The 21,221-nt window shown below is 39.9% G+C and overlaps 1 protein-coding gene across 3 annotated transcripts in view; it reads right to left on the reverse strand.

The window, feature by feature from the left end:
- The window catches only part of ocrl (OCRL inositol polyphosphate-5-phosphatase), a 105,594-nt gene that overhangs the window by 13,796 nt on the left and 70,577 nt on the right, over positions 1 to 21,221 (reverse strand). For 2 of the 3 annotated variants that reach the window (XM_080187588.1, XM_080187590.1), the window contains 7 exons: positions 20,367 to 20,476; positions 17,804 to 17,939; positions 13,690 to 13,800; positions 11,200 to 11,365; positions 8,879 to 9,114; positions 6,734 to 6,757; positions 1,355 to 1,471 (listed from right to left, as the gene is read on the reverse strand). In XM_080187588.1, coding sequence (XP_080043714.1) covers positions 1,355 to 1,471; positions 6,734 to 6,757; positions 8,879 to 9,114; positions 11,200 to 11,365; positions 13,690 to 13,800; positions 17,804 to 17,939; positions 20,367 to 20,476 — 900 coding nt within the window. The remainder of the gene's footprint in view (positions 1 to 1,354; positions 1,472 to 6,733; positions 6,758 to 8,878; positions 9,115 to 11,199; positions 11,366 to 13,689; positions 13,801 to 17,803; positions 17,940 to 20,366; positions 20,477 to 21,221) is intronic. The other variant, XM_080187589.1, reaches the window with a different exon arrangement.

A 21,221-nucleotide genomic window follows, 5' to 3' on the forward strand; every position in this document is an offset into this window, starting at 1 on the left:
CTTCTCCTGAAGTTTGTAATATATACATTTATAATTGATTTGGAGAAAAACATAACCAGTTTGATTGGTAAGTTTGCAGATGACTCAGAGGTTGGTGGATTTGTGACACGGTGAGGACCATCTGAGGATTCAGCAGGATATAAGTTGGCTGGAGGCCTGGGCAGAGAGATGGCAGATGGCATTTAATCTGGACAAATACATTCTGGAAGGTCTAATACAGATAGGAAACGTGCAGTAAATGGCAGAATCCTTACGAGTACTGACAGGCAGAGGGATCTGGGTGTACAGGTACACAGCCACTAAAAGTGGCAACACAGATAGAGAAAGTAGTCAAAAACGCATACGGCATGCTTGCCTTCATCAGCCAGGGCACTGAGTTTAAAAATTGGCAAGTCATGTTGCAGCTTTATAGAACCTTCGTTAGGCAGTACTTGGAATACAGTGTTCAATTCTGGTCGCCACACTACCAGAAGGATGCAGAGGCATTGGAGATCGTATAGGAAAGAGTTACCAGGATGTTGGCTGGTATGGAGGGCATTAGCTATGAAGAGAGGTTGGAGAAACTTGATTTGTTCTCACTGGATTGAGGGGGGTTGAGGGGTGACCTGATAGAAGTCTACAAGATTACGAGGGGCATGGACAGAGTGGACAGTCAGAAGCTTTTTCCCAGGGTAGAAGGGTCAATTGCTAGGGGGCATAGAGTTAAGATGCGAGGAGCAAGGTTTAAAGAAGATGTAAGAGGCCATTCTGTTTTTTTTTTACACAGAGGTTGGCAGGTGCCTGGAACTTGCTGCCAGGGGAGGTCGTGGAAGCAGATATGATAGTGACTTTTAAGGGACATCTGGACAAATACATGAATAGGATGGGAACGGAGAGATATGGTCCCCGGCAGGCTTTAGTTCAAATCGGGCAGCATGATCGGTGCAGGCTTGTTAGGCTGAAGGGCCTGTTCCTATGCTGTAATTTTCTTTGCTCTCTTTATAACAATGAATCATATGCCAGCAGCAGTCAGCAACTTCAAGCAAGAAAGAAGAGGCAAATGCAAAAAAAATTAAAAGAAAATAATTATCGGATTATAAAAACTGTGGAAAGGCTACCGAAAGACCATTCCTTCAAACAGACAAACTTAATCGTAATAGAGCCAAAATGTTTTTGCAAAGTCACAACAGTTCAGATAGAACTCCTTTTATTAGCCAAAATCAGCATTTAGTTTGCCATTTTCTTTGTTTATCAGAAGAAGCAAACTAAAAATCATAAGGCTTTGCCTATAGTCATACCTCCCATCTGTATTTTGCCATCTTAAGAATTAAAGCTTAGAGATTGAACAGATGAAAAGAAAATTTGTTACACCTACCTGCCGACTTGCATTTTTAAAGAGATGATCCACTAACAACCAAATTTCCTTTGGAATCTGCAGAGGTTTATTGTCAGATGATATATCCATTGAGACAAACGCAAAACGAGATTTTTCCTGTTCAACACAGTAAACAATTTGGACATATCAGGGTCAGTTGCTGGAAAGAGAGAAGTCATTTCTGACTGGTAGGGCTCATTCAAATCCGACCATGATCTAGACTTTAGTTGATTTAGTACAATAGGACCTTGCATTACTTCTATAATCTTTTATAGCTATAATATTGATCTTCGTCATGAAAATCAAAGTTTTGCAAAGAAGTTGGAACTATGAGTTATTAGTTTTTTAAAAACAAAAGTTTTTCTTTTCCAAAAAATCTGCAGTATTTCTAAGTTCTAAGTGATAATGGTCCGCTGTAGCCAAATGCCATATTCAGAAATGTTAGTCCTTTAGTATCATGAAGGCTACGACTTGAACTCTGGCAATATTTAGCTTTTTTTTAAATTCCAGGAGTTATTAGAACATGATCTATTTCATTACATTATGCCACAAGGGAAAGTAGTGATGACGACTTTGCATAAATCTTAATTTTTGATCTGATGATAACAATGCACGGATGCACTTGCCCTCCTGCTTGCACATAGCTGTCTGGGTGCTCAAGAAGCAATGCTTTAAATTGAGTTGTGGGAAAGAAAGGAATGCAGGGACAGGGAGACAGAGTGATAAAAACTCTCTAGGGAACTGAAGAGTGGGAGAAGTGGCAGAAAAAGTGTTGGACTAGGATTGAACTCTTCATTAGCAGTAATGTTTATTTCAAGTTTATTTTATCTTAAATGTAGAAATTGCAAATTCAGGAGAGGTTGTGTGTGCTTGACAATATTTCAACTATCAAATCAATATTATACTGCATAGTTGTACAACATATCTTAAAGAGCTAAAATGTATTAAAATCTTCAAATTTCAGTTTTCAATTTATGAAAACATTTGTAGAAATATTTCAGTTTTTTTTTCAAACATAGGTAACACTAGGAGAAAAAAGTCAACATTTTGTTGGAAGCTGGAGACAAATATCACTTACATAGTTGAAAAGTAGTCATTCCATCAGGACTCATCTCAATGTGCTCACTATGTGTGTTAATATGTAAAGGTATTCTACAAGCACTGTTAACAGAGATGCAGTGCAGGAAAAGAAAGCATTTTGGATATAATAAATGGAAAGGTTGGATTGTTAAAGATCAGAGAAACAGTAATAGCAAAAAAAATGAATATCAGAGGAAAATAAAACATGAACAGAGAAGTCAGCAAATTTTAGCTAAATAAAATCAGCAAAAGCTACAAATAGAACATTGCTCATTAATGATGCAAAAATACAGCATTTGCCAAGAGATAGCAACAGGTTTCATTTTGCTGCACCTTGAAAGGTGTCAATTCTAGTCTATTATTTCCAAGAATGTTAAAGTCACAGCTATATAAGTATGTTATTCAGCCCTGACAGTTCAATATTCTGTTAACTTATACAATCTTTTATTACCTCATTCACAATTGCTGACGTTGCCTTTAGGTCAGAAGAGAATTCTCACCAGCATTAAGAGTGACATGAAAAGGAGCAAAAACATAGCAAAACATTCCACAGATTTCATATTTAAGCAAACTAATTTGGCTTTTTCGTGATGCATAAATGACTTGGATGTTGGAATACAGAATAAAATGTCAGAAGTTGCCAATTATATCAAAATTGGGTGAGTGACAAACAGCGAGGATGATATTAATCAACTGCATCAGGACACAGATTGGTTAGCAGAAGGGCAGGCAAGCGGCAGACAGAATTTATGAGGTATGTATGAGGTGATATATTTGTCAGAACAGATGGGGTGTGCCTGTGGGTGCACATGCATTGATCTTTGAAGGCTGAAGAATGTTTCGACAGTGTGGTTAGCAAAGCATATGGAACCTTGGGCTTCATAAACAGAGGTATTCTGTATACAATTTGTCTAATTAAGCTGAGCCTTTATAAAGCTCTGTTAAAAGCGCAACTAGGGTATTGCAGCCAGTTCTAGACAACACATTTTAGGAAGGATATGAGGGTCCTTGAGGGGGTGCAGAGGAGATTATCAGAGGTGATTAGCCAGAATGGTTCCAACGAGGTGAGATTTTAGGTACATAATTAGGTTAAAGGTGTTCTCGTTGGAGCAAAGGAAATTGGTGGAAGTGCACAAGATTATGAGAGATTTGGACAAGGTAGACAAAACAAAATTGTTCCCATTAGCTGATGGGTAGAAGGACGAAGAAAGACCAATTTAAGGTTTTGGGCAGAAGATGCAGGGAGAACACAATGAAGAACATTCCAATGCAGCAAGTGGTACTGACCTGGAACTTGCTGCTCAGCAGAGTTATGGAAGCAGGGACCATCAATGATCTCAAAAGGAAACTGGATGTGCACTATTAGTAAATAAACTTGCACAGCTCTGTGATAAAGCAGGAGAATGGGAATGACTGGATTGTTCCATAGAGAGCAAGCATGGACTTAATGGGCCAAATGGTCTCCTCTGTGCCATACCACAAATAACTCTGACTTGTATTCAGGAATGCTGTGAAAATTTAAGGATTATGTATTTTACAATTGTCTGTCTACTTGCATAAGCTTTAACCTGTAACCAGCAACTAATGTTTTTCAATTTAATATTTATCCATCGATACTTTGTAAGGTTTGCTATTTTCACTTGCATTCCTATTTGCCCTAGAAAAATGCCCCAAAAGACAGCTGCAATTTGAGATAGCTTCTCAGCAGGCCACATCATTGCAAATAAGAATATTTAATTAGATTGATATGGAACTAGATTTGTATCATGATTAAAGCAATTTTGGACCATATGCTGTGGCAGGTTCTGCAAATTTCTACACTTAACAGTATAAGTAGCGTAGATATGCTAACTGAGCATTGCAGTTCTGCACAAAGAGTACCTGAGGAGTAAAAACGTTCCTGTGAATGTTAACAGATCACTTGGTTCACCAGCCTACAGATACTTCAGATTATGAATTAGTTTTAGTTCAAAAAACAGCAAGATCAATCCATAAATGTTAGTTGATAGCAGGGTAAGATTTGAAAACTCGAAGTCAGTCAGCCTCTCTTGGATTTCTTAAGGCGCCAGTACTATATTTTAAAAATCACACAAGAAAAAAAATGCAACAGTGTATTTGTGCCATGAAATATCCGTGGGTCCTTTTTTAAACTACTGATGGATTACATTCACCAAAAGTGCTCCAGGAAGATAGTTTGGCAGGCATCAATACTGAACCTTTTATGTTATATTGAGGTGACACCTAGGAGGTGCCTCCAATGGTCTGGGTCAAAGGCTCCCTATTTTAATATTGAAGACAACAAGTTTAATGCTGAGATAGCTCATTTCAGACAGGACATCAATTGGGACAACGTAGTTGATTTCAATGTCTCCAGGCTGTGGAGGAATGTGGTAAAATAATTCAACCAGGTTGTTCAATCATTCTTGTTCTTCAGTGATTGCTGTGTACGCACAGGGAGCGATTCTCCCATCCTGATGACACTTTTTTTGGCACGTTGGCTTGGGAGAATTGCCATTTTGAGGGATTCACGCATGTGTTCCTGACACATGCGGATCTCCCACAGCCAGAGAACAACCACAGCTGGGACCATACTGGAAACCAGCAGGGAGAGAGGTAAATGATTTAAATTTTTTAAAATGTATTTTAAATGTAGTTTAAATGTCATTGTAGCAATAGACCCTGCCCCCACCACCCCCCCCCCCCCCCCCCCCCCCGGGTTTTTAATGAGATTCACGATTGTGGCCTCTGCAAGTTCTGTGCCGGGCCCAATAGCATCTCCCACCCCACCAGGAGTATTTCACTCAGTTGGGGTTTAGAGTAGCTCCTCATGTTTGGGGAACTAACAGGAGACCCCACTGGAATGAAGGGAGTGGGTGGCTGGGGGTGGTGACTGCTTGGCATGGGCACCCTGGCATGCCAGCCTGTGCCCCCAGCATTGCCCAAGGGGAAATGCCCATGGCACCTTGGCATTGCCCACCAGGCATCAGACAGTGCCAAGGGGCAGGGCCTATTGTGGGCACGATTTAGGATCAGGGTGGGGGTGGGGTTTTGCTGCCACTCTGCAGGCAGCATTGATCTGGGCTGGAGGGGGGCCAGGGATCGGGGCGAGCTGGTCTGCCTCCTGGCTGGAGGGGGGGATGGTAGAAGTCTGCCGGGATGAGGAGGGTGGGGTTATTACCACTGCTGGGTGCAGAGGACTGGGCATTAGGGCCATAATCAGGTCGTGATAAGGGAGAGGGAGCCGGAGGGGCAGCACTGCGAGGGTCCCCGGCTGCCCAACGATCGAGCTGGCCAGCAAATAGTGAGACTGATAGATTGTGGCCACTGCACATGCACAGAGTTCCAGAGCTGTCAGACTCCAGTGTGAATAGGCCTGCCCCCCCAAGGTTTTTAATGAGATTTACAATTGTGGCCTCTGCATTGCACAGAGTGGGAAGATTCAGTCTGAAGTTGTAATGAAAAAACAGTCATAATCTAGACTAGTTTTCTCATCAATTCAGCAATATTGGGAGAATCGCCCCCAGAGTTTGGGCAACAATAGAACTGGATTCAGATGCAGTGCACTGCAAGGTCAAGCAGTCAGTCACTAGATACTCTGTAGGACTCTACAGAATTCATAAGTGAATGGTCATTTCAATGAGATACCAATACTCAAGCAACCTCAATCCATGGAGGCAGGGAGGAGGAGGAGGAAAAATCTTCCAACCTCTTTAACAGAATGTTCCTTAAGACAGCAGTAAAAACCTACTTTCTTTACTGGCATTTCTGACCCAGCAATGTTATTTTATTTAAAATGTAATCACATCTAACAATTTAAGTGTTGGTTTTCCAACCAAGACATTTTCATTTCAAGTGCCAGAATTACTCGCTACTCAATTTAACTTGGGGAAAAGGAAGGAAAGTGCCAGTCTTAGCTCACTACTTGGAGGAAGAGTCGTAAGGCCCTTTTTGTCACGGTGGTAAAATTTCTTTTCAACTCACATCATTCTTTGTGCACTTTCTAACAAGTATCTCTGGGTCATGATGAAAAAACAGGGGTCCTATTTGTAGTTAAACCTTATTATCCAGGGTGTAGAGACCAATAGCGGTAGATCAAATGTAATTGGATAACTCAATCAGTTTGGAAATCAAATCTGGCATTTTCTGGTTTATGTGGTTCAGTAGCACACCAGTGACTTTATATCCAAGGTCATTGGGGAGACTCAGAATAGTTCTAACCTTCAAAATCTGTGAAATATTTAGAAAGGATTAGATGTAATCAATCAGTATTAGTCTAATGCTTTCCAAGTGTACCATTACCTTCTGTAACATGCGGTCATCATCCTGAACACAGCACAAGAGATAGAAAGAGAAAAACAGCATCAGCCAGAGAAAGATTTCTGAAAAATTTGTGCAGATTCAAAGAATTGTGATAAGCATAACTATAATTACTACTTTTCCTTGGAGTGTTGACTTTCAAAATACGCACTTTGTAAAAAAAAGAGTGAACCTGAGGAAGTATAATTCAGCAAGTGGGAAATGTGAGAATTTTTGAAAAGATTTTGTGTGTGATAATAAAATACTCTTAGTCAGATAGAGGAAAGGAAGATTTAGGATAAAGCTTCCTTTATTCTGTTCCAAAAACATAATCCAGCCGCAACCTCAAAAACGTACTTCCTATTGTATCAATGTGACATTTTCCACTAACGTGCACCAACCATCCTTAACCTCAAGTGACTAAATTAGCGTAAAAAGATGAGCTTTATATTTTTTACTTTTTTGTGCTAATCAAGACAAGGGATTCGAATGCTAGAGAATCAAATATCCTTCATTTTAGGCACAGGGTGTTAACAGCTAATACTTTCAGATCAGATATAGAACAATAGACTCAATAAATATCTTTCTGCAATGTACTCTCACCCTAGTCTATTCCCTGTTGTATCAGACATTTTCCAGTTTCCCACACTAACTTCCTTGAAACCAACAACACCATTCCCCTTTGATTAGGATTATCAAAATAATGACAATTAATGCTGTATTTTGGGTAGTTTTATGACATGGGTCCATATTTCTTATATATTATACATACACACACACAGATTTCATGTGGGCTGTTAGCAAAAAGTAGACAATCATTCTGGCCAGATCTGAACACAGAAAAGCCAGTATTTAAACTAACACACTATCTGATTGGAGCTAGAACATCATTGCTAATAAACTAAAACTTGCAACAGTTCCGAACTGTAAAACTGGATGAATGTTATCATAGTGGCTGTTGGCGAAGATACAACAAGAAAGGAAAAATCCCAAGGCAAACATTCCAGGATACAAGTAAACAGTGGCATATACAGAGCACACAATGTAAATGCAATAGAAGTAACTCATCCACCTAAATATGCTTGTGCTCCCAAATAAGTTTCTCCAGTAATAGTACTCTCTGCTATTGATCCCCCGATAGGCACACACTCACCCAGTACAAAAGAGAAGAACGGAGGGTAATTTTGCAAAAATCATATCTTTTAACTTGTACAGTTGCTTATCATTTTCAGATCATCAGACAATTAAGTAATGGTTTAAAATCTTCTAGGGCAGATTTCATGTGCATTTTCATTGTATGTCTATTATTTATATTTAAACAAATTATTTAGAGGTAACTAAAAAGCCACAGAAACACCATTGCCTCAATGAGAACAGAAGTTCAACATTAGTTTGTTAGTAACAACTAAAGGCCAGCAATCTGCTGCGTTTACCAGCAGAACCATTTCTTCATAACAAATAGCACTTGCATGTATCTAACAATAGAGCCACATTGAAACAATGAACAGAATGTACTCATATCAGCAATAGTTTTCCAGGATGGTGGCACAGCGATTAGCACTGCTACCTCTCAGCGCTAGCGACCCAGGCTCAATTCCAGCCTTGGGTGACTGCTTATTTGGGTTTCTTGGGTGCTCCAGTTCCCTCTCAGTCCAAAGATATGTAGGTTAGGTTGATTGGCTATGCTAAATTGCCCCTTAGTGTCCCAAGATGGATAGGTTGGTGGGATTAGCAAGGTAAATATGTGGATTTATAGGGATAGGGCAAGGTACTGTCAGAGGCGGTGCTGATGTGATGGGCCAAATGCCTCCTTCTGCACTCTAGGGATTCTATGGCAAAGGTTATTCATTTAACGTCATAGCTGTCACTGTTGTCAAATTGAAAAGAAAGTTTATAATTGGATTGAAGGGGGAAAAAAATTGCAGGATTATCAGAGCAGGAAAATGGTGCTAATTTTAAAGTGCCAGCAGGAGCATGATGGGCTGAAGGGTCTCTGTTTAATGCATCAGTGTCTGACAAGTAAATGCAGATTTGGTCACTCAGTTAAATCAGGACAGGTGGAGAGGGACGGATTTGCAAGAAGCAGTGCCCAAAATTTGTAAAACACTAATAATGCAACCTTTTCTTAACATCATTTCAAATTCTTACCAGGTCTATAAGCTTGGTGACAGGCACTTCCCTAATTGGCTTCTTCATTCGACACAGTGATTCAAGTGATGTACCAAAGCAGCTTGGCAAGTAGTTTCCACCGATTGTTAGGAAATAATCCTTCCCCCGATCCAGATGCAAAACCAAGATGTCCTCAATTTTATCTTCAGCTGAGTTTAGTAATGTCACCGAGTCCTTGCCGACATAAACTTCAAGTGATATCTCCACAGACTCAGCTGAGAGAGAACATTTACAAGTATTCAGAAAGTCTTTTTAAATATAGACACTTAGATTAAACCATAGCTTACTTGTATTTATATGATACTTTCAAAAGGGAAGTCCCAACTCACAACTGAAATAAGTAGGGAATAGCCACGGAGTGAGAAATCCAAAAATGTGATAGAGTTTGCCTGCCAAGCGGAGTTTATATAGATTCTTATAGAGCAGAGCTGAGAGGATAACTGCAGGGAAGAGTGTTGAATCCTTTAATGCCAAAGGTGGGACATGAAAGGGGGAATATCACACAAGCCAGAAGCAGAGTGTTGAAGGGTGCAACGAAAGACGCAGGAAAACAAACATAACTTCAGGATATCTGAAAGTGCTTCACAGCCAATAGTACTTTTGATAAAGGACTGTTTCTCTCATAGAGAAGGTGGCTAAGAGGAGATTAGATAGAGATGTTCAAAATTATAAGTGGGCTGGACAGAGTAAACAGGGAGAAACTGCTCTCTCTCATAAACGGACCAAAAATGAGAGGGCACAGATTTAAGATGATTTGTGAAAGAATGTGACGTGAGGAAACAAACGCTATTACTTTATCCTCATCTTCTACTGTTAAGTCCACGATTTTTATACCTACTAAGCACCTGATCTCTAATTCCTCCACCTCCCTTTGTACAGCTACGGGGGGCACTCTGGGAGCTCTGTTGTGAGGGGTTCACCTTATTCATTAGGAGGGTGAGTGGCCCTTCTGCGTGTGGGGTCATCTCTGTTGCCCTAAAGCTTGCCACAGGAGGCCAGAAAGTTCCAGCCTAGAAAATAATGAGATTTTAATTTGTCAATTTTACTTTTCAGTGAATGTAACAATTTATATTTTGTAGTGCTGTTCAAGCACAGAAAGATGCATTGTCAAAATTCACCAATTGACTTGAGTGTCAAGTTTTGCTCATTATCATAGAATCCCTACAGTGCAGAAGGAAGCCATTTGGCCTATCGAGCCCTCACTGACAACAATGCCACCGTAACCCCATTTATTTACTCTGCAAGTCCCCTTAACACTAAGGGGCAATTTAGCATGGCCAATCCACTTAACCAGCACATCTTTGGACTGTGGGAGGTTTAAGGTGCGAGGAGCAAGATTTAAAGGAAATGTATGAGGCAGATTTTTTTTTACACAGAAAATAGCGGGTGCCTGGAATTCGTTGCCGGGGAGGTAGTGGAAGTCGATATGGTAGTAACTTTTAAGGGGCGTCTTGACAAGTACATGAATAGGATGGGAATAGGGGGATATGGTCCCCGGAAGGGAAGGGGGTTTTAGTTAAGTCGGGCAGCACGGTCGGTGCAGGATTGGAGGGCCAAAGGGCCTGTTCCTGTGCTGTAATTTTCTTTGTTCTTTGATACTGGAGCACCCAGAGGAAACGCATGCAGACACAGGGAGAATGTGCAAACTCTATAAAGACAGTCACCCAAGCTATGAATCGAATCCGGGTCCCTGGTGCTGTGAGGCAGCAGTGCTAACAGTGTCACCCAGTCATGGAGGGACTGATATGACTTTTTTAGTCAAGAAAGATAATAGCCACTGCTAAAAAAATAGATCCACAACTTGTGGAACAAATGTTGAAAATTTAAGCACATGAAGGCCTTGTAATATTGAGAAATAAACTTGTGGCTCCATGAGCCGTGCATGAAATTAAACAGTTTTCGTTTGTCAAAACATAAATTTTGCAGACTTTTTCCTCCAAAGGTTGATGCTAAAATATTAATGATGGGAAAAAAAACTGATGGGCTGTGGGGAATGATCAAAGGAGTGGGACAGGAATTGGATCAAAAGAACATCCACAAGCACTACTGGTTAAAAAACCTTCTTCTCAACAATGCCACGTATAACACAAATTTGGAAACTAAAGGCTAGGATTGAAACTAGAAATAAATTCATTCTGACCTCTACAAATAATACTGAAGTTTTAAGTTTAGGGACTAAGGTAACATTAAAATTATTTATAGGTATAATTCAACTTGGGTTGTTAGAAATCACTGACCTGCGTGGGCACAATTATATTACTAGAGCACTAAATAGTGGCTGTTATTCATAGTTTACTTACTTGGTTCAAGATATCCTTCACAAGGTTCTGCCCGTAGCCACTGTTTGCTGTAATAGCTGTCATTCAGTTTGGGAATGAAGGAGAAATGACATGGCACTTGTCCATCGTTAATTATCTGAAACTTTTCCCTTTGCAGCTGCCGGAACTTAACGTCCCCAAATGTAAACTGTAGTTAAGGAAATAAAACATTTGTCTTTCGATGATGCTTCATTATTCCAAAATATGTTTTTAATACATATATGAATTACCTGTGCCTGTTTTAAAAAGAAATACTTATCCAGGGTATCTCGAAGATTTTGGAATAATTGACCTGTAGATTTTTAATCACTAATGCTATTGTTTTCACTTTGCCACTTTCATAAAGCTCTGAAAGGATAAACCGTTAATGTCCTGTAAAAACTAATGTTTCGTATGCTAAGTGGTATTTGAAAATTTTCAAATTCCATGATACAGTATCCAATTCACAGTTAAACAATTTGTCTGACTCATTAATGACAGACATATTAAGCTGCAAAATGGAAAAATTTAGACTGATTCTAAGCTCCCTAATGAGTAGTACTTTGCCGCTAAAATGGCTTATTACATTACTTCCTTTAATGTAGTCAATTTTGACAGTCTTTTTTAATGTTATAATGGAGAACTTTGAATTGCTGTAAGAATAATTATTTGGGACCTCTGTGGAAAAATATCTCAGAAAAACGTGGGCTGGGATTTAATGGGGAGGAGGTGACCCTGCCCACTGCTTAGGAAGTTGGGGCCATCTGCCTTTACTGACCCTGGACTCAGCAATGCTTTTTTATGGGGATCAGGCAATTAGTACCCTTGCGGCTCTCATCCTCCAGGCAGAATGATCCACCTCCAAAGCTGCCAGTCAGAGGGGTGTCAGTTCTTCAGAGACAGCAGTGCCACTAAGGATAGCTGCCAGTGCTAGGATTGCAAAAGTCCACAAAACATGCCAGTGATGGAAGCTGGAGAAGGTGGGGTAGACTTGCCAGATTCCGTTCTGTTAGGCAGAGGTGATAGGGGAGGTGAGGCTCTATGGGGCATAGTGGTCTTGGTGAGGAAGAACACTCCTAAAGCCCACAGAAAAGTCACCATGGGATACCCTTGCCAATATAGCCTGGGCACCTGCTGCAGGTAAAATACAGAAAGAGGGACTTAAGCAGCCACTTAAGGAAAATAATTGGCCTAAGGGCAGGTGGACTGCACACCACCTAATTTATCACTGGTAAAACACCAGTGGAAGCAGGTAACATAAGAACATAAGAAATAGGAGCAGGAGTAGGCCATCTAGCCCTTTGAGCCTGCCCCGCCATTCAATAAGATCATGGCTGATCTGTCGTGGCTCAGTTCCACTTTCCCGCCCTCTCCCCATAACCCTTAATCCCCTCTCTTATCAAGAACCCATCAACCCGCTTCTTAAAAATATTTAGCGAGGCAGCCTCCACCACTTCAACGGGCAGAGAATTCCAGAGATTCACCACCCTTTGAGTGAAGAAGTTCCTCCTCAACTCCGTTCTAAACCGCCTCCCCTTTATCTTGAGGCTGTGCCCCCTAGTCCTACTGTCTTTTTTGAGCGGGAAGAGTCTCTCCACCTCTATCCTATCCATCCCATTCATCATCTTATACGTCTCAAGGTGGTGGGCATGACATCATTTGCCCTCACATCTAATTTCATGCTATCTCTACACCTCTCCTGAATGAATGCAGGATGACGGAAATTTCCAGCAATGTCACTAAACCAAAGATGATCTTTGTTACTTAACCATATTTTTCCCATGCTAGCATTACTTGTATGATATACTCCCCCATTACTATTATTAAACACGTTACATCATTCATTGAATCTTATATTATAGGATGTTCTGTATGGCACATTGTTAATTCAAAATGCTAAACAGTATTATGAATAGAAAATACGGCACAGGCTAATTATGTATCCTAGAAACACTGACCAAAGAACAGAAATGTAATTTTAACTGTAGCAGGACGACTTGAATGATAGACATTTAATATTCCAGGCACAGATCACAAAACGTGGTAATATTATAGTTGCCGTGCAGCTTCATTCATTTGCTCTGACCTGCAACAATTTAAGCAGCATTCTGGTAACCAGAATAGAAAAAGAATCCATCTGAGTGGTCCTCATGGACTTATAATAGGTTATCGAATTGAAATGTTAACTATTTTTCTCTCCAGATGCTGTCTGATCTGCATTTTGTTTCCATTTTACTATTTTTGAATGTTGCAAGAAAGTATCCTGGAATACTTTTTCCATGAAGAGTGACATTTAATGGGTCCAGGACTACAATCCTGGTACATTCAGTTGCAACACTGGCAAAGATAATTCACATATATAGACATGTACAATAAAAGGAGGTTTTCACATAGGCTACAGGCATTTAGAATCAATTATACTAAAAGCTCAAAATACTGTAGCTGACCAAAGGCTTGATAATGCTCAAACAAGATTAGTAGATATGCACTTACATCTCTTCTACTAAGGGATAAAGAAGGTAGGAACTCATTCTCCATCCGATCCATCACTCGAACAATATCTTCAAACACCTTTTTGTACCTCTGCTCATCCACAATTTTCACCTACAACAGAACGGAAGATGTTAATCTGATCTTTCTCTTAGATACACACTCTACATATATTTACATTTTTAACATGGGGGTGACTTTACCATTGCGTTGCACCCGTTTTTGGGCATGACATGGTGGTAAAGTTGGGTGCAAAGCGCTTAGCGCGATTGGCACTGGTTTGTGTGATTGGTGCCATTTGAAGAGTGCCAGATTTCTGGCAGTCAGCCTCTCGCCGGAAATGGGCGAGAGGCAGGTTAATGCACATAAATTTATTTTAATACAGTCTTACATCTGCTTAGCGAGCCTGGCACTCAATCGTCCAGGTCCGCAGCCACCTTTATGACCTTGCTGGGAGAGGTTCCTGCCGGTGAGGAATCAACAAGCTCTATACGAATGAAGAGCAGTTGACTTGGCTTTGCTGGTGGAACCAGAGGCCATTGAGGCCACCTGGGAAGGCTGAGGGCAAGACAGACTGGCAGTGCCACCCTGGCACCTGTGCAATGCCCACCAGGCTGTGCTGGGGCAGGGCTAATGAGGGGAGGGAACCCATTGTCGCTCTGCAGCGATGGGTGGGGGAAGGGCAACAGGTCCGCGATTGGTGGGGGAAGGGTGGCAGGTCCATGATTAGTCTGGGTGTTGGGAGGAGTCAGCAGGGACCCTGGGTCCCTGCGATTGCGCGGGGGGGTGAGCTCTTTAGCTGCCTGCACTAGCAGAGGCCTGACAGCTTTCTCTTTTCTGTTAGATCCCTGCTTCTGCTAATGTGCACATGCAGCAGCATGTTAAGTCCACCCACAGACTTCTGATTTGGGGAATACACTTGCTCAAAATTTTGCAGGCAGAGTCCGTACGGGGGTGGAGATGCTGAAAACACGTCTAAAAGAAGGATCTGAAACTCTCCCAGTTTAAAGTCTGCCCAGCATTTTGAAAGAAAGCGGGGGGAAATTACCCCCTTTCTTCAGATTTGCAGGAAGGTCACAACACACTATATTCATGCTTAAAGAACCTGTATTTATACACTGCTTTTTAATGACCCTCCAAATATTCCCAAACATTCTTACAGCCAAACAAATACTTCTGAATTATAGTTAACGTAATATATGAAATGCCATCTAATTTGGTGCATAGCGAGATCCTGATGACTGAATAATTAGCCTTTTTAAAAAATGTTAGCTGAGCGATAGCTATTGGTTCCACTGGGAGAAGTCCCGTGCTCTTTAAATAGTGTCATAGCATTTCATATGTCCACCCATCAAGACAGATTCCCTATCTGGACTATAGGAGCAGTAAACCGTTCAGCATCTTGAACTGGTCGTTCGTTCAATAAGATTATGGCTAATTTTCAATCTCAAATTCCATTTTTTAACCTGGACCCGATATCCATTGATTATCTTAGGGACCTTAATTCCATCTACCTCAATATTGAATGCACCTGAAATGACATAGCATCACAATTTCTCTGGAATAAACAATTTAAAAGATTCACAATCCTCTAAGCGCTGAAATTTCTTCCATTTCAGAGCTAATTGGCCAACCCTTATTCGTATTGTCATACTGTCTAGTTCTAGATTCTCCAGCCATGGAAACACTCTCTCATTGTCTACCTGGTCAAGACTCCTCAGAACCTGAGATCACCACTCATTCGTCTAAAATCCAGACAGTATTGGCTCATTCTACTCAACCCTCCTCCCGTGACAATCCTCTCAGCCAGGAATCAATGTATTGTACAGGTACTCGATTCCCTGATCTAGCGTCCTAAAATCTGGAAGGACCTGAAAACTGGCTAATATTGATGCTCTGGGAAGTAATTTGAATAAAACCATGTTGTCCTTAATGCTTTATTTTATGTATTACAAGGCCCAGGCTTAGGCCTAGAATCCAAAATCCATAAAATCCCCAAATCTGGGACACCAGAGCTTCGGGATAAGGGTCTGTTACCTGTACCTTCTTTACACAGCCTCTAAGACAAGAACATATTTCCTTAGGTACAGACTAAATCTTATACAGTATTCCGGGTGTTTTTTCATCAAAGTCCTGTACAATAGAATTCCTTAGTTTTGTTATCCAATGCTCCTCCAATAAAGGTCAACATATCATTTGCCTTATGAATTGCTTCCTGCCCTGGATGTTAACTTCATCGTTTTATATTGATTAGTGGGATGTGGACATCACTAGCTAGGCCAGTAATTATTGCCCATCTGTATCCCCTTGAGAAGGTGGTGGTGTGCTGTCTTCTCGAACAGCTGCAGTCCATGTGCTGTAGGAACACCCACAATACAGTTTTGTACAAGGACATATAATTTCCTCTGAACACCATTTAACAATTTCTCACCATTATTCTGCTTTACTGTTCTTCCCATCAAAGTGAATAAATTCACATTTCCCCACATTACACTCTATCTGCCATCTTCTTTCACACTCAACCTATCGATATCCCTTTACAAACTTTGCATCCTCCTTGCAGCTTACTCTCCTACCTATCTTTATATCATTGTATCACTGACTGGAGTCATACCTAGCAAAAAAGATGATGGTTTTGGCTCCTGGAGGGCAATCACACCAGCCTAGCAGCAAGACTGCAGGAGTTCCTCAGGGTAGTGACTAGGCCCAATCATTATCATCAACTGCTTCATCAATGACCTTCCTTCCATCATAAGGCCCGGTATAGGGATGTTTGATAATGACTGAAATGTTCACTTCCATTTGCAACTTCTCAGGTAATTAAGCAGTCTGAAAAGCTTGGACAACATTAAGTGTCAGGCAATTATCATCTCCATCAAAATAAAATCTAACCATTCAACAACATGATCCATCTGATTATATGCCAATCTGCAAATGACTCAGGTGGTAATTAAGAGATTATTACCTTCGAGATGCTGCTGCTAATGAATTGGCCTAGACCCTCAAACCGAACCTCACTATACATAGATTGTCAGTTCCTTTTTGGAGCATGACAACTGGATTTTCCCCTCCCATTCCAAGTTCTCCTCCAGCCCCAAATAAATGCCCTTTACTCTGGTTCAGGCAGGCAACATACATTTCAAACTGCTGCAGAGACCAACATGGATCCACCTGACTATTCTATCCCTTACCAATATTATACTCACTCTCTCCACTTTATTGGACTCTTGTACTACAGTGCCATGGTCAGTTTTGCACCCTGCTGTCATTCACACAAAGCAAAAACCTCAAACTCTTCAATAAGGGTGAAGTTCAGGACTCCACATCTGGGGTCATCTTATCTGCCTCTGTTGAAGACACATCCTCCTATTTTTGATCACTAACTAGACCTGAAGCACATCCCAACCTTAAGGGTGAGTCCAGGTTGACTACTTCTGATGGCCAGTTGGTGTAGAAAACAACCAGAAATCAATCCTTATTCAGTTTGGATTTATTCAAAGAGAAACATTACAAATGTATAACTTTCAACTCTATAACCCACCAGTTCTGTTCCTGAGTGTCTGTTTATGTAATAATCAAATGAATGCCCATCCCCACCTGTTTATACATAACCTTATTTATATAATTAAAACAAGTAATACGTTTCCCTCCCTGATGTGTTCACCCATTGAACTTGAACTACTCTAAATTGCTTCTTGATAATTCTAAATCTGCATGTGCTGAAGATTCTGTCTTAACCTTTCAAATTGGATTCAGCATCCCTTTTTAAATTTAATCAACCACTTCTAGGTGATTCAATCTGGGATCACTACCTTTATTCCTAATCTAATCCTATTTTGATCATTAGGTGAATGCGTTGAACACCAAAATTGAAAAGAGTATGAGGAAAGACAAGGTAACCCTGGAAGCAGAAATCAGTTAACATCAAATTCAAAGACTGGGGAAGAAAGTGGCATGAAACTCAGAAGAATTGATTTGGAAGAACAGATTATAGAATTGTAGTGGGAGAGGAAAGAACAGGTCTAACCAATTTTGTTTTCAGCATAATTGTTGGAAAGATTATGTACAATAGAAAAGTAGCACAAGAGAGAGAAGTGGACACATAAACAATATATACCCCAACATCCAAGAGTGAGCTGACAGGCTTGTGATCACTGGTTCGAAGCTCCATGTGACTTCGATAACTTTTCTGATGTACACTTTCACCTCTCCAGAGTACACGATCACACCATGCTGGGACACGGCACTTGCCACTGCCAAGGAAAAAGTCAATGTGTCATAGCAGTACAATAAGTTTGGGATACAATAAACAGGAAATATTTGGAGTAGGCAAAATATCAAAACCGATAGAAAGCATGCATCTTTCTAATTCATGGTTTACATGATTTGTCAGCATCTTAGAGATTTAACATTGCCTTGATTTTGTGGGCAAGGTTTGAGACAGAGGAAGAGAGGGAGTTTGGGGCTAGGAGAGAGGAATAAACAGTGCCAATTTTTCCTGTGTTGCAAACAAACCTCAATTAAAAGAAATTGTGACAGCCTTCCAACTGGCATTCTCTACCAAGGGAGGTAGCCAGTATTCCTAATACTCCAGGAATGGAAGCCATCATTGTAATTTTCAAACGATATAGAGTGGTGAGAAAAATTAACCCCCTCCGCTAAAAAAATTAGTTAGGCAGGAACACATTTAAATAGAACAACCTTATAATTGATAGAGCTTTCTCAAAGAGTACAAATATTTTTGTAAAAATATGTATTTGATTGAATTTTGCACTTTCAGTGAAAAACTAATATTTATGTCCTTGGCACCCAATATTGGATATTTTAAACCAGTGCACTGGTAAAATTTAACATAATGTCTCAACTTCTAAGAGGAGTTACACCCTGATGAGAACTTTTGTTTCCATTTCTGACTTTATTCCCTCTCACAAATGATAAACCACTGCCAATTAATAAGTAAAATATGATCTGGAATAATGTAGAGAGTCAGAGGATTAAATTCTAAAAAGCCAAGGCACAAAAGTCAAAGGCAGTGGTAACAGTTGTGGCAAAGAAACAAAACATTTGTACAAAGTGTGAATAAAAAATAACGAACAATACTGTCTCAAAGAAATATATGAGAATAAGATTCAAACTGGTACACGCCAGAAGAAAAATCAAAACTAGGTAACAGCATTCATGATCTGAAAAAGTTGAACTCAAATGTTGATTCCAAAAGTCTGTAAAGTGCCTAACTGGAAGATGAGGTGCTGTTCCTTGAATTTGCTTTGGGCTTCATTGGAACACTCAGCAAAACAAGGACAGAAATGTGAGTATGAGTGTAACGTGGCAAATTAAAATGGCAGGCAACTGGAAGTCTGGGGTCACACCTACAGACTGAGTGTTGGTACCCTGTGGCTATTCTGTGATTGGGCTCCATAACACAGAGGAGACCACAACATGAGTGATGATGACAGTATTCCAAACTGAAAAAAAACTACAGGTAGATTGTTGTTTCACTTGGACAGAGTTTTGAGTCCTTGGACAGTGAGGAGGCAGAAGATAAAAGGGCAGGTATTACACGGGAAGGTGCGTGTAAAGTGGACAAGATGGTGAGAATGAAAGAGTGTGTCATGGTTGGAATGGTCTCTTTAGAATGCTGACAGGTGAAGGGTGTATGTATAGTGATGGTATCATGAGAAATGGCAGAGAGGGTAATCATAGAATCCTTACAGTGCAGAAGGAGGCCATTTGGCCTACTGAATCTCCAACAGAACACCCCATCAAGGCCCTATCTTCATACTCTCACACATTTATTCTGCTAATCCACTACGGCCAATTCACCTAACCTACACATCTTTCGACTGTGGGGGGAAACTGGAGCACCTGAAGGAAACCCATGCAGACACATTAACAATGTGCAAACTCCATAGTTGCCCAATCTGGGTCTCTGGCACTGTAAGGCAGCAGTGATAATCACTGTACCATACTACCATCTATAATCCTTTGAACACAGAGGCTGTTAAGCCACTTGACTCTTTCAACTCAAAATATAAACTGTTTCTCCCTCCATTGATGCCATGAGACTTGTGGAGTATTTCCAGAACTTTAGTTTTTAATTCAGATTGCATCTACATATTCTGATTTTATCTTAAATTTTCATTAGTGCCAGAGTGCAGAATATCATTTGGGTTGAAATGTGAAGAGAGAAGCCAAAATGAATCCAATAGTAGCAATTAGCTGACACCTAGCTAGGACTGTACAATTAAAATAGGCAATGACAGGGGTTTCTGCTCCTAAGATCAGCCAAGCCAGCACAAAACACAAACTCAAAAAAATTCAAATGAAAATTATGGCCATTGCAAGTTGAGTTTCTGTGATCTTTCGACTAAATTAGAAAGCAAGTGTACAAACATGCTCCCGTTCCAAATTTGTACTTTTTCACTAATTCTGTCTATCTGTGGGTATTTGAGAAGGCTGTTAAAATTTAGCTTTTTTTTAAAGAAAGGTGCAAGGACACCAATGAACATGTCTTAAAAGCTTTCAAATATTTAAAAAAAAATTGTAAGGAACTAACTGAAATGTAAACCATTGGCCACGATATTTAATCAATTCAATGACAGGCAACTTAAACAACACCTTTGCAAATGGGTTATTGTGAGATACCACTCTTCATAAACCAGTCCATTAAGATTAATTACCTTGAGTCCCACCGATCTGATTTGGTATCATATTTGTAAGTTGGTTTGAAATTAATTTCCCCTTCATTGAAGTCTGCAAAAGCTTTCTTAGTTTTGCGCTGGATATTCAACTGAAAAACATTTTTATAAATTGTCATAATCAAATATTAGACATATTTTAATCAAATAATGCTCCTAATTATATCAAAGAAAAAAAGGTGAAAAAATGACACCCTCCTCGATTGCAGAAGAACTGAAGGATGTCAAAGACACTGAGTTATATGTGAAGACAAAATCAAAAACAACAACAACAACCTTTCTCCAATCTGCAAAGTTTATATTGCTAGTAGGACTTACTTTTCCCTTTGATTCTTAAAATATATACTTGTTTCAGAAGAGAAAATGGCTACTTCCAAAACTAAGCAATGTGAGTCAATAATAAAAAGGAATAATTCAGTCATTGCAAAATGTTGCCAGCACACTGGTAATCTTAGTGCTCCCCACCACCACCTCTGCCTCTGTCCTATTTTTCAATTTGACCTTAAATGGACCAGCTCATATAGAGTTCTTAAAGCCAATACTGATGAAATAAATATTACTTGAAAAAAATGCTGAATTTCAAAAAAAAACATAGCAGTAAAGAGATATTCAGTATCATATTGCTCAACATGAAAAGTTACTTAGAATTTGAACAATTGCTGATGATTCAATTTTGTATTTTGCTCTTTTTTCAGCATTCTGCATTTACTTAAGTGTTTCTGTTAACAAAGTTTCAATATTAAAACAGGTTGCAAGTATAACCATTAAACCTGCATGTTTTAATAACTAGTCACAAAACTTGATTATTTGAAATTCTGAAGTATAATTACATAAGTT

The sequence above is a fragment of the Carcharhinus amblyrhynchos genome, chromosome 4 (assembly GCF_965287045.1).
Source record: "Carcharhinus amblyrhynchos chromosome 4, sCarAmb.v2.hapA, whole genome shotgun sequence".
Lineage (NCBI taxonomy): Eukaryota > Metazoa > Chordata > Chondrichthyes > Carcharhiniformes > Carcharhinidae > Carcharhinus > Carcharhinus amblyrhynchos.